Below are 13,707 nucleotides of genomic sequence, written 5' to 3' on the forward strand. Positions count from 1 at the left end.
ACTTTTAATTGTAATAAAGTTACAAGTTCTTTTTGTCATTGAAGTAAATAAAGCTTTATGACCTCTACTTTCCTTTTTTTCCTTCCTGTCTTCCTTCACTCCTTCCTTTCTTCCCTCCCTACCTTCCTCCCTTTCTCCTTTCTTCCCTTTAATTTTTTTTTTTTTTTTTTTGGTCGGTCGTGGGCTTGAACTCTGGGCCTGTGCGATGGCTCAGCTCTTCAGCTCAAGGCTAGTGCTCTACCGCATGAGCCACAGCTCTTCTTCCTGCTTTCTGGACTTTCCTGCCCAGGCTAGCTTTGGACTATGATCCTCAGATCTCAACCTCCTGAGTAGGCGTGAGCCACCAGCACCTGGCTTTCATCCTTCTTTTCTCTTGCTGGCAATCAAACCCCAGGCTTTGAGAATGTTAGGCAAACACTATACAACTGAACTCCATCTCCAATTCTCAAGACTTTGAAACAGACACAGGACATTGCAAAAATAGCTCAGAATTCAATTTAGCATTTTCCACCCTCCTCAAAAGACATCTCATATACCTGTAGTATGCTAGCAAACCCAGAATGTTTATGTGGTTACATAAGTGTTGGTCATACAAAATGCTAAAGAACTTAATCTGTTTTTAATATTTTAAATGAGCCTACATCTGTGTATACATGACTTTATATTATTTGCCCATTAACTTTCAAAATACATTTGTTTTACAGGAGTTTATACAGAGAAATCCTTTTCTTATCATTAGTGTCTCTTGGAAGAGAAAATATTGATATTGGTAAGTTTGTTAAGTGAGGGATTACTAGAGTGGTTCTTAATTTTATTTGATAAAGTTCAGGTTTTTTTTTTTCACTGTAGCTGGTAGAATGGTGTTAGTCAAATGTTTAGCCCAGTGGTAAACTGTGTAGTATACACAAAGGTCCAGATTCAACCTAGCACTGAAAAACAGACCTGATAGCCAATATATAAATACTTGCTTTTAGAAAGATCACTATCTTTAAATGTCTGACTTGAATATGCAGAACTTGATTATTTGCAATTAACCAATTACAACTACATTTTTGAAAATGTCTTTCAGAGGCTTTTGACAACGAATATGGACTTGCATACAATAGTCTGTCTTCAGAGATTCTTAAAAAGTTACAGAGAATTGATGCCCCACCAAGTATCAGCGCGGAGTGGTGCAGGAAGTGTTTTGGAGCGCCTCTCATTTAAGTAAATGATTCATTTGGCTTTCAACACAGTGCTAGGGGAACAGATTGTGTCTGGAAACATTAGAAGTGCTTTCCAAATCCTAAGAAATGGTGAAAATTGAAATGTCTCAAATGGTAATTCACACTGAATCATCTAAAAATGCCATTAACATGTCCTTAGGTTTATTGATGTTGAAAAGTTTCAACTCCTAAACTTTCTCTGCTGCAAACTATTTTTGGATTTCACAGTATTTGTAGTAGGATAGTAATAGCGAAAAGAAAAAACAAGTCAGCTGAAGCATTTGTTATATTTGTTTATATTTTTGAAAGATTTGGGGAATGGCAAATCAAACTTGCCTAACCTCAAAGGAAATGAAATATTTCAATTGTAAGAGCAACTATTTGTGTGACTATATATGTAGGGAAGTTGTGTAGTTATGTGTATAAGTGTATATTTATTAAAATACTTAAATTGCATGTTGCAATAGTTTTCTGAAAGGGTTGTCTCATTGCCTTTTAAATGACTACTGCTAAACTAATCTGTAGTCATTAATCCCTAAATTACCTAAAAGTCATGACAACTGCCTTCCCTGATTTAAAATTTTAATATATATATATATATCACCTTTTTATTATGAAATATTTTGCTTAATGAATTATATCTTGAATATCCAGGTACTTCCATATTCTTCCAATACTGTGTTCATTTGCAGTAGCCTTAAAATTAACTTCATAACAGTTATTTGGAACATACCTAAAATGCACAAGTGTATAGTTTATGTCCTGAAATCTTTTCTTTTTCAGGCACATAAATCAGCCACTTTTTTTAAACCTGTGGGATAAACTTGCACTGCAAACATGTTTTATTCTTGTACAATATTTAGATTTATATGCTTTTGAGTAAAAATGTGCATTTGTAAATACTTTTTTTTAGGTTGAATTAAGTCTTAAAACTAAAGCTCATTGAGCTTGTTGCCAGTAGGTTTAAGAAAATTATGACCTCACATGCCTTACTTTTGACATTTATCATGCTTTTTGTTAAAAACATCCATTATGAACAATATACGTTTGCCTTAACTCTACATTTAAAACCCAAGTTTGTATGTGTGTGAATTTACAATAATTATGCAGGTGACTGAATCAGTTGACACACAAAATAATTACCTCCATCTGATACACTTAACAGCACAAATCCTACTATATGGCATAACCTTTTAAAAATTAGTTATTGTATCAGTGTTTCAACATTTGAAGTTTAATCTGACCTATGCAAAATTCTAGTCTGAATTTGTTAAAATGCTAAAAAAAGAATTTATCGGAAGTTGTGTACATCTTTATTAACTTCAAATTGGATCTTTTGCACTGTCTCAGGAGTATATATTTTGCAATTTAGAACACTTATTGACCCAACACATTTTGGATTTAACTTGCATATAAAACTTGCAGCTGAATAAAATGAAAAATAATTTTAAATTCACTGTGCTTGTCTGTTACATTTTAAGGGTCTTTGCAACCTGTAGTTAGAATTGTTGGGATCCCAGTATGTTTTTTTTCCTTGTCTTCTTCATAGCTTGAAATGACTTGTTCACCAATTTCTTTACTAATGTGTAAACAAGGTCTCTACACATGTAGGAAAATATAGGAAAGCATGGTGGCACATACCCATCCCAGTGAAGTTAAGGCAGAAATCTTGTGGAGCCAAGGAAAAACAAAATCTTTTTGTAACATTATTTATGGTGGTACTAGGACTTGAACTCAGTGTGCTGTCCCTCAGCTTTTTCACTCAGACCTGGCCCAGCTCCTTTTTGGTGGTTAATTGGAGATAAAGTCTCACTGAGTTTCCTGTCTGAGTTGACTTTGATTGCTTAGCAAAACCCGAGCTTGGTATTGTGAACTGTCTTCAGTTCAGCTTGACCATAGCAACTGAAAGAGCGTAAATTTTTTTTTGCTGTGTAGCAAAAATATCTAATAGGAAATTACCATCGTTTAGGGAGTTTTTGTTTTGAAAGCTGAAAGTATCCTTCACATCCATCCCAGGGGACCATGCAGAGGCAAGCAGGCACAGGATAAAGATCATTATTAAGATTAGAGGAGCCATATTTCTAAGAGGTGGGTCTGGGTGGAGAGAGGGAGGGGCCAGCTACATGTTGGGAACTCCAGGGCTGGGAGCTCAGGTCTAGGTGGAGCTGAGGACCAAAGGTGGGCATAATGCTGGTAAGTTTTATTGTAGAAAAATTATGCATTCACTTTTCTCCAGTTTGCTCTTGGCATACTTCTAATGACATCAGAATCCATAACAGAACCACTTGAATCAATGATAGCCAGTGTGCACACTCTGTAGTTAATTCCTACATGCTGCCCAGCTCAATATTATTGCCATTCAGATTTTCTCAAGACAAGGCAACTGTAATTTCCCTATACCCAGTCTGATAATCTTCAGAGTGCTTATACCCCACCTTGTAATTTCCACTTTTAAGTTGGAGTCTAGAGTAAAGCAGCTGACTGCACACCTGGGTGCCCTAATAAGAGCTTAATGTAGATCTACTGAATCCAGACTGCATTTCACCAAAACTACCACGCTGGTAGTGTGGTTGGCCATGGGGCTTGGGCATAATGAGTTTTGGGAAGTTAGCACTTTGCACCTTTTTGGTGGCACAATTGAGTCTTAGGGATTTTACTGCCTGGGGTTAGCTTTCCCCTGTGATCCTTACACTCTCAGCCTTGTGAATAGCTAGGATTATAGGTATGATTACATTTGCAAAACACTGATTTGGGATTTACATTTTAAAGCTACTTGAAAGGAGGTGCTGGTGGCTGACTCCTGTGATCTTACTCAGGAGGCCAAGATCTAAGGATCTCAGCTCAAAGCCAGCCCATTCAGTAAAGTCCATAAGATTCTTATCTCCAATAAGCCATCAGAAAACTGCAAGTGATGCTGTAGCTCATGTGGTAGAGTGCTCACCTTGAGCTGAGACAACACCCCAGGCTCCATGAGCGACAAAAAAAGCTACTTGGCATTTTGGTACCCTGCGATTCTCCCAGTCAGTTCACTGCCTGCCAGTGCTACATTAAGACCATTTCAAAAACAGATCCTAAGGGTCCTATTCCATTCATTTTCAGAATGTAGATAAGGCTCAGGTAGAACACCAACATGGTCAATATTGGCAGTCATCTCTCCATTACTCAATCACCTTTTGAAAATAGTATGTTCAATATTTTATGCCTAAGAATCTTTTTTTTTTTTTTGGGTCCGGTTGTGGGGCCTGAACTCTGGGCCTGGGCGCTGTCCCTCAGCTCTTCAGCTCAAGGCTAGCACTCTACCACTTGAGCCATAGCGCCACTTCCGGCTTTTTCCTTTTTGCTTATGTGGTGCTGGGGAATCGAACCCAGGGCGTCAGGCATGCAAGGCAAGCGCTCTACCACTGAACCACCTTCCCAGCCCTATGCCTAAGAATCTTAAAATTTCCCTCCCCCACGATATAACCCCTTTCACCGTACTTGCTGTTGGTACAATTTGTGGAGGGGAAGGGAAAAAAATCATTTAAATAGGGATACAGGTAGACCCATTGCAACAATGAGATGTACAAATTAACTTTACAACTTTGGCAGTGGGAGGGAGACGATAGGAAGGAGAAACAAAGGAGGCAACAAGAAGTAAGAAATGTACTCATTATCTTGCCCATGTAATTGGAGCTCCTCTGTATTTTCACAATAAAAATTTGAAATGTGGGCTTTGGTGCTGTCCTTCAGCTTTACCGCTTGAGCCACAGCACCACTTCTCGTTTTCTGGTGGTTTATTGGAGATGAGTCTCTCGGGCTGGCTTTGACCCGTTATCACTATCCCGATTTTTTTTAATACTTTGTCTGCTAAACGACTCTTTCCCCCCCATTTATCCCACTAAATAAAGCCAATAAAGGAGACAATTAAGGTCTTATTTATTTGTTATTTATAGACTCTTATTTTTGACTGGACTCAGACTTAGAAGTAGAAGCTCTCAGAGAGGACAGCCTTCGTCTCTTGGCAATCTGTTCCTGCCGTTTTTCTTTGGCTTCCTAAAAACAAAAGGGCACACAGTTATGGTTCTTATCTATGAGAAGCACAAATCCAAACAAAGCCAGTTCTGCTTTACATCCCCCCCTCTCCCACAATCATCTTAGATTTACCTTCATTCTCTTAGCCAGAAGCTTAGCATATTCTGCAGCTTCCTCCTTGTTTTTCTTAGTACGTTGTTTCTTCAGAGCAATACGGCGGCGTTTGTGTTGCAGGACACGTGGAGTAACAAGACGCTGAATCTTGGGTGCTTTGGTCCTGGGTTTTTTACCTAAAAATGAACATGACCCAATCAAGTTTCAGTAATATATTTACTGGAATGCAGTTATAGCCTAGTTGTAAAGCACTTGTCTAATATGCATAAACCACTTAAGTATTTATTGCTAAGGGTTTACTATGTGCCAGCGTTATCCTGTAAGTGTAAACTACTCAAGAGTCTGAAACCTTGAAGACTGAGTTTGAAGCTAGCTTGGGCAGAAAAATCAGGGAGACTGTATTTCCAAATAACCAGCAAAATGTAGGATTTGGAGGTATTGCTTAAGGAGTACAGCAGCAGTTTCAATTCAAGCAAGAAACAGTGAATTCAAGCTACAGATAAAAAAACACAATGCCAGGGGCTGGGAAGATGGCTCAGTGGTAGAGCGCTTGCCTTGCATGCATGAGGCCCTGGGTTCGATTCCTCAGCACCATATAAGCAAAAAAGAAAAACAAAACCTGGAAGTGGTGCTGTTGCTCAAGTGGCAGGGCGCTAGCCTTGAACTGAAGAGCTGAGGGACAGCGCCCAAACCCGGAGTTCAAGCCCCATGACCGGACCCTGTCCCCCCAAAAACAAAAACATAATGCCATTATTTTCCAGTGTCACTGAATGTTTAAGTGTGAGCTATCAAAATTGTAGAGCACACTCGATATCATTTATGCTTGAATCTCTTTCCTGACAGATTCTGCCAATTTGAGCAAATAAAACTGAAGCTGACTACCAATGGCTTCCATCTCTAATCCTAGCTACTTGGGGGATTAATATCTGAGGACTGCAGTTTGTACCCAGCCTGGACAGGATCGAGACTTATCTTAGTTAGAACTTTGTCTACTTGTTCTACATAGGTACCTAAATATTTGGTTTGACCAAAGAACATACCTAACAATTTTATGTGATAAAATGCCTGACAACAAAACCCACACATTCCAGGCATGTCAGAAAAAAAATGCACCCTATTCTCTATAAAGAATTTACTGCTATGCATCACTGGTTTGGACCCTTCCCACTCTGGTGGGGAGCATGTTGCATAATGAACATAATATATGCCCTTAAAATTACAAAACCTCAGGAGATGGGAAGGGATAGTAAGGGAAACAAAGGAGGAAGTAACAATGCTTGGTAAGAAATGTACTTATTACCTTGCTCATGTAATTGTAACCCCTCTGTATGGTACACGTACACGTACGTACACACACACACACACACACACACACACACACACACACACACACACACACACACACACACACACACACACACACACACACACACACACACACACACACACCCCACACACACACCCCCAAAACCTCCAGCTGGGATTTGGTGGCCCATGCCTGTAATCCTAGCAACTCTAGGAGGCTGAGATCTGAGGACCTTGATTTGAAGCCAGACCAGATAGGAAACTATGCAAAACCAGAAGTGGAGCTGTAGCCTTGAACAACAATTTAAAAAAGCAGCTCAGGGACAGTGTCCAAGGCCCTGAGTTCAAGTCCCAGGACCGGCACCAACCCTTCTTCCCCAAACCCAAACTTTATACCCTACCCTTTCATTATGATACTGCAGTTTTGCAACATCTCACTTTCATTCTGCTAAACTATTACTGGCAACAGAAAACCAGTTTAAATTGCAGTAGAAAAAAAGCATTGCTTCTATTTCTTTTTTAGCCACCCCAATGCACTAATTATGTCCTTGATATGAAAACCTTAAAGAATGTGTAGGTAAAAATACAAACACCTTTATTTTTCTTCTTCCTTGGCATTCCGAAGTCTGAGGTAATGAGCTTAAAATTGGTAAGTTACCTAAACTCATTCTCTAGCTTTTATGCAAAAATCTGACCAATCACTGTTTACACAAGTCCAAATTTCAAAATTCCACTTACCTTCTTTGTTCAAGGGTTTTCGAACAACATACTGGCGGACATCATCTTCTTTAGAGAGATTGAAAAGTTTGCGGATTCTGCTAGCCCGTTTGGGTCCCAGACGGCGGGGTACAGTGGTATCTGTCAGTCCAGGAATATCCTTTTCTCCTTAGGAAACAAGACAAAATGTTTTAGGGGTCAACATTTCATAATTATGGGTTTATGTTGAATTGCAGTTAAAACTAGTAAGGACGCTCACTGGCTAATGCATAGACTATATAAATAAGAAAGCTACTGGGACAAGTCAATATGAAAATTGGACTTTGTGATAAGGCTCACCTTTTTTTACAATAACCAAGTTGAGAACACTCAGATTGGCATCCACAATGCAACCCCGAACAGATTTGCGTTTTCTCTCTCCAGTTCTTCTTGGTCTGTAACAGGAATGCCCCTTGCTCAGTAGCAAGCGAACTCTTCCATGTGTCAAAACACCTTGCTTCATGGGAAAACCTTGTTTGTCATTCCCACCACTGATTCGGACTACATAACCCTGCATGAATATAAAATGACATATTAATATTCGGACTCACTTCTAAAACAATATACAGTTCACTAAAACCAATTTGAACACTCAGGGCATGCCTCAACTGGAGCATGAAGCAGAGTTAAAACTCCAGCACCACTACTGCCAATATTGTTTTCATTTCCAATCTGCCAGGTATCTAGCAAATGTCTTTCAACTCACATTTTTTCTAACATGTTTTCCAAGAGAAAGCCCTATGACAAAAATGTATATACCAATTTACTAATGAGCAAAAAACAAATTACACCTCTTGCACTTAATTCTTTGGAGGATAACTGACCATTTGGCATTGGCATGATAAATGTAGCAAATACTATAATTCATGTTAATTTTCCAGCTTAATGCAATGGACAAGTCCACTAAGTGACTGCTTCTACTACATCAACTGACACTTGGAAGTAACCTAAGGCCCAAGTACAGAACACAAAATTTGAGCTTCACTCCAAATAACTAATCGTGTCTTCTCCCATTATGACTGCCATAATTCGAGAGCCAACTTTTTTACCTTCCATTCTTCACCCAGAGCGTCAGCGGCAACTTCTGTGGCCATACGCTTCTCATAGAAAGTACGGAGTTTGCGTTCATCGTCCACTTCAATGAGTTTCTGACAGCCAGTGGCTGGGAAGGAGATATTCAGCTAAGGTTTTAAAGGGAAACATAGCTTAGAAGCCACTCACACAGAAAACTGTAGAACCACACACAACGGTTATACCACTGCAAGAGACGTGAAGTGATTTTACTACAAGCACGATAATGGGCGACTAGCAGCAGGACGCACGCTTGCCTCAGACCCCAGAGGGACGCCAGGAACTGAACGTAACTGGTCTAAGAGCCGAACCACAGGCTTGTCGCACACTAGGCCCCAAGACCCACGTCCGCCCCGGATGGGCAATGAGGGCGCCACCATGGCGCTTCCCAAGCCGACCGGAGGTCTAGCTGAATCGTCCGCCATCCGCTCACCCGCAGGAGGACGGGTCCCCAAAAAGAGAGCTTTATCCTGCCTCAGACCTTTTCCTACCCAGATCCGGGTTTTCAGAGCACCAGGACCCCGGTAAGAGTGCTAAGGCCAGACACAAGTTCCCTAAGTCAATTCAGACAGCCGCTACCACCGCGTACCTTCATGGTGAAGCAGCTGCTCGCGCGGGAGGCGCCACGGAAAAGAGGCCTGACTTCCGCTTACCCGAGGTCACATAGCGCTCCGAGTTCTCGCGAGATTGGGAGGCACTGGAGGCAGCGGAAGTGAACGCCTCAGAGGCGGGGCTCCTGACGCTGTTCTGCGTCTGGGCAGGTTGTTCGCGGACTTGAGCTTTGGGCGGCGCCGGTGGATCAGCTTCGTAGACTCGTCTCTGGGTAGTGAGGTTTTCGCTCCTGCCCTGCCTGCCTGTCTTCCACGCTCCGGGCCTTCGTGTCTGTCACTGTGGGAGCCCCGCTCGTTCTCCCGGCCCTTGCAGCTGGTGAGGAAGCCAGAACTGGAGTGGGTTCTCCGGGAGCAGGCCTGTGCCGCGGCCCTGCCCTGCAATTGGGGAAACCGTCGTGCTTTTGTTTCCTTGCCCTCTCCAACTGCTCTGAATTTTTTTCTTTTCTTTTGTTCCTTTTTTTTTTTTCTTTAAACCAGTACTGGGTCTTGAACTCAGGGCATTGGTGCTGGCCCTGAGGTTTGCTCAGGTCTAGAGTGCTCTACTGTCTGTTTTAATTGGAGAGAAGAGTCTTTCAGACTTTGCTCCCCCGGGTTGGCTTTGAACCTCAGATCTTAGCCTCCTGAGTAGCTATGATTACAGGCGTGAGCCGGTGTTGGCTCACCGGCCCAAGCTTGCTTTGAAATTTTCTTTGCAAATATCACTTTTTTCCCCCCAGTGTTATTCTCCAAAATAACATCCTCTGTGCGTGACACTCAAGCTAGTAGACAGGATTATCCTAAGTACAATCACCAGATGCCTCTCAAGTCAATACTTTATCTCTTTCATCTGTGATTTTTTTTTTTTGGCGGGGGCTGGGGAGGGGGTGGAAGGGCAGGGGGAAATGGAGATTGGGGTATAAAGTTCTGCAAGCTAACTGAGCAATGCTTTCTACCACTGACCCCTGACCTTCCTGGCAATCTTTTAAACAATGCGAAACTGGAAGTGCTTCGTTTGTTCGGCTGCAGATGAAATTTAAACTCTACCACAACTATGCAACTTTCTAGCCTCAAAGCTATTGTCACTAGCTCAAGGCATGTAGGTCTTTCGATTTAAATGTCCCTCTAAAGAAGTCTTTCTTACTCCCACCACGTAAATTAGGATTCCTCTCCCCTTTTTCTATAGCATTTTTCCTTTATAGCACCTGCTCAAGATATATAAGTGATTTATATCCCTGTACAAGATGATAAATGTGGTCAGGGTTCCTGTGTTTGCCCCATTCTAGTATACCTAAGATTCAACAATGCATAGTACATAATGAAAAAAATGCTTAGTAAATATTTGTTAAATGATTTCAGTTTCAGCTCAGGTACGTTAACTAGTCTATTAGAATGTGGTAGTTCAAAATCAGCCAGCAGAGGGAGAATAAATGAAGCAAATCTTCAAACAGCAAGGATGCAGTTCTCATAGTTAAGAAAAATGTGTTAAACAAAAAACAAAAACAGTTCAGTGCATTTTCATTAGTCTTCAAAACATTTCTGGGGAAATCAGCCTAGGAACTCAACATCTAACTCTGAAGCCTATACTTTTAATCCATATCTTGAAAGAAGTAACATTTGTTATCTATTACATTTTTACTCCATAGTTTTTCTTCAAGAAAAAAAAATATATTGGCTAGGCTGAAATGGCACAGATCTGTAATGTCTATAATCCCAATACTTGGAAGGTTGGAGGAAGAATGGTCATAGTTCAAATATATCCTGGACTAAATAATGAAACAAGATACAGCTTAGAGTTCTTACCTAGTAAGCACAAAGCCTTAGGTTTGATCTCCATCAGGAAAAAAAACAAAATCACAAAAAATCCATACCTCTTTTATTTCCCTAGAGTATTACATAGCATCGTCTGCATCACTACTATAGTTTTGAGTTGAAGCCTACTTCACATTCAAAGTCAAATGGTTTCTTCTCAGCTGGGTGCCAGTGGCTCACGCCTGTAATCCTAGCTACTCAGGAGGCTGAGATTTGAGGATCCCAGTTCAAAGCCAGCCTGTATTTCTTTTTTTTTTTTTTTTCTTCTCTTTGTTCTGTTTTTGTTTGTTTTTTTCATGCGGTCATGGGGGTTGAACTCTGGGCACTGTCCCTCAGCTCTTCAGCTCAAGGCTAATGTTCTACCACTTGAGCCACAGCGCCACTTCTGGTTTTCTGGTGGTTTATTGGAGACAAGAGTTTCACAGCTTTCCCTGCCCAGGCTGGCTTTGAACTGGGATCCTCAGATCTCAGCCTCCTAGGTAACTAGGATTACAGGCATGAGCCACCAGCACCCAACTCGTTGTTCTGTTTTTTTGAGACAGTCTATTTAAAAAAACGGTTTGTTCTGTTTTTTGAGACATAGTCTCTATTTAAAAAAAAAAATTGGGGGGGGGGGGTCCAGTCGTGGGCCTGAACTCTGGGCCTGGGTGCTATCCCTCAGCTCTTCAGCTCAAGGCTAGCACTCTACCACTTGAGTCACAGTGCCACTTCCAGCTTTTTTTTCTGCTTATGTGGTGCTGAGGAATTGAACCCAGGGCCTCAGGCATGCAAGGCAAGCACTCTACCACTGAGCCATCTTCCCAGCCCTGTTGGAGACAGTTCTAAAAGAACCCCAAAATAAGTACTTAAGGCCAGGCACTGGTGGCTCATGCCTGTAATGCTAGATTCTCAGGAGGCTGAGATCTGAGGATCACAGTTCAAAGCCAGCCTGAGAAAGGAAAGTCTGTGAGACTCATTATCTCCAATAAACCACTCAGAAAACAGGAAGTGGTGCTGTGGCTCAGGTGGTAGAGCACTAACCTTGAGCTGAAGAGTTGAGAGACAGTGCCCAGGCCCAGAGTTCAAGTCTCATGACCAAACAAACAAAAAGCACGTACTTAATCAGTGCAAGGTACAAACTTTGATAAGACCCCAGATATATGGATAAATTAAAGATCCTTTTTTTGGGTAATGATGATTAAACCCAGAGCCTCAAACATGCTAGAAAAGCATTTCCCAGCCCTTTAGCTCTTACTTTGTTTTTGATACAGGGTCTCACTACTTTTCCTGGGCTCATAATTCTTCTGTTTCTACCTCCTGAGTAGCTAGAATTACCACCCTGCCTGGTAAAAAAAATAAAATAGGTATGGTAGATTAGATTGCATTAATGTTAATTTTTAAATGTAAGATTTTAACTGAGGTATCAGGTTATCAAGGTAGAATATCCTTATTGTCAGTAAATGCATACCAAGAATTTAAAGGTGAAATAGCATGTTGTTTATGATTTACTTTCAGGTGGTTCAGGGAGGGACAAAGTATATAGAATTGTCCCTTAGTATCTGGGAAAAAAAGATTGGTTCCACCAGCCCTGTAGATACCAAAATCAGTGGACGCTCAAGTATTAGTATTCTCCTAATAGTCTGTACACATCTTCCATATACTGCAAATCATCTCTACATTACTCCTAATACCTATCACAGAGTAAATGATAGGTAAATGATTATTGTATTGTTCAGAAAATAATGACAAGAAGGTTATATACGTTCAGTAATCTTTTTTTTCCCCTAATATCTGAGGTAGCTGAATCCAGGGATGCAGATTCCATGGATGTGGAGAGAAAGAGAAAATAACAAATTGCAGATTTTGTGAAAAATGTTCTTATTCTTTTCTAGGTTTTTTTTTTGTGGGGGGAGGGAAGTGGATGTTCTGAAATTTTCAAAGTTAAAAAAACCCTAAGAAACAAAGATTTAGGAGATGAAATGGATAAAGCTTTCCAATACAAAGTAGGAATGGAGAAGTGAGAACCAGAATGATGACTGGATTTTTGGCTTGTGAGGAGGGGACCCTCACTGAGCTGGGGACACTGAAGGAAGAGCAGTCACACTGAGAGCTGTGAGAGATGTGTGAATGGAGACAGCCAGGAGGCTGTAGCCTATAACAGATTTGGAGAAATAGTGCTTGACACAGTGAAAGAGGTAGCTTAAGGGCCTGTGTTAGGGCTGCCATAAAAGTAATTGGGCACCGGTGGGTGCCTCATGCCTGTAATCTTAGCTATTTAGGAGGCTAAGATCTGAGGATTGCCCCAGGAAAGATAAAAGTGGACCTGTGGCTCAAAGTGGTAGAGTACAACACCCAGACCCTGAGTTCAAGACCATTAAAAAAAAAAATAGGGCTGGGAATGTCTTAGTGGTAGAGTGCTTGCCTAGCATGCATGAAGCCCTGGGTTCCATTCCTCAGTATGACATAAACAGAAAAAGCAGGAAGTGGTACTGTGGCTCAAGTGTTACAGTGCTCTAGCCTTGAGCCAAAGAAGCTCAGAGATAGCACACAGGCTCTACACCAGATTGCACGGGCTAAACAACAAAAATTTTTGTTTTGTTTTTTTTTGGGGGGGGGTCCGGTCGTGGGGCCTGAACTCTGGGCCTGGGCGCTGTCCATCAGCTCTTCAGCTCAAGGCTAGCGCTCTACCACTTGAGCCACAGCACCACTTCCGGCTTTTTTCTTTTTTCTTATGTGGTGCTGAGGAATTGAACCCAGGGCCTCATGCATGCAAGGCAAGCGCTCTAACACTGAGCCACCTTCCCAGCCCCAAAATTTATTTTCTCACAGTTCTGTAGATCCAAAGTCCAAGATTGGAGATACCATCA

At 41.3% G+C, this 13,707-nt stretch overlaps 2 protein-coding genes across 6 annotated transcripts in view; one reads left to right on the forward strand and one right to left on the reverse strand.

Moving 5' to 3' along the window:
* Nucleotides 1-2,657, forward strand: part of Dennd4c (DENN domain containing 4C) — a 112,920-nt gene extending 110,263 nt beyond the window's left edge. For all 5 annotated transcript variants that reach the window (XM_070007875.1, XM_070007873.1, XM_070007876.1 and 2 more), the window contains 2 exons: nt 705-769; nt 1,070-2,657. In XM_070007875.1, the coding sequence (XP_069863976.1) occupies nt 705-769; nt 1,070-1,206 (202 nt within the window). In that variant the 3' untranslated portion in view covers nt 1,207-2,657. The remainder of the gene's footprint in view (nt 1-704; nt 770-1,069) is intronic.
* A 2,446-nt stretch (nt 2,658-5,103) lies between these two features.
* LOC138817470 (small ribosomal subunit protein eS6) lies at nt 5,104-9,146 on the reverse strand. The gene is made up of 6 exons (XM_070007878.1): nt 9,052-9,146; nt 8,441-8,572; nt 7,692-7,902; nt 7,374-7,520; nt 5,349-5,506; nt 5,104-5,237 (listed from the first exon to the last, which is right to left on the reverse strand). The coding sequence occupies exons 1-6, from the start codon at nt 9,055-9,057 to the stop codon at nt 5,142-5,144; spliced, it is 750 nt and encodes a 249-aa protein (XP_069863979.1). The 5' UTR covers nt 9,058-9,146; the 3' UTR covers nt 5,104-5,141.
* Nucleotides 9,147-13,707: the final 4,561 nt, after the last annotated feature.

The sequence above is a fragment of the Dipodomys merriami genome, unplaced genomic scaffold, assembly GCF_024711535.1.
Source record: "Dipodomys merriami isolate MVZ:Mamm:240054 unplaced genomic scaffold, mDipMer1.0.p SCAF_11, whole genome shotgun sequence".
NCBI lineage: Eukaryota > Metazoa > Chordata > Mammalia > Rodentia > Heteromyidae > Dipodomys > Dipodomys merriami.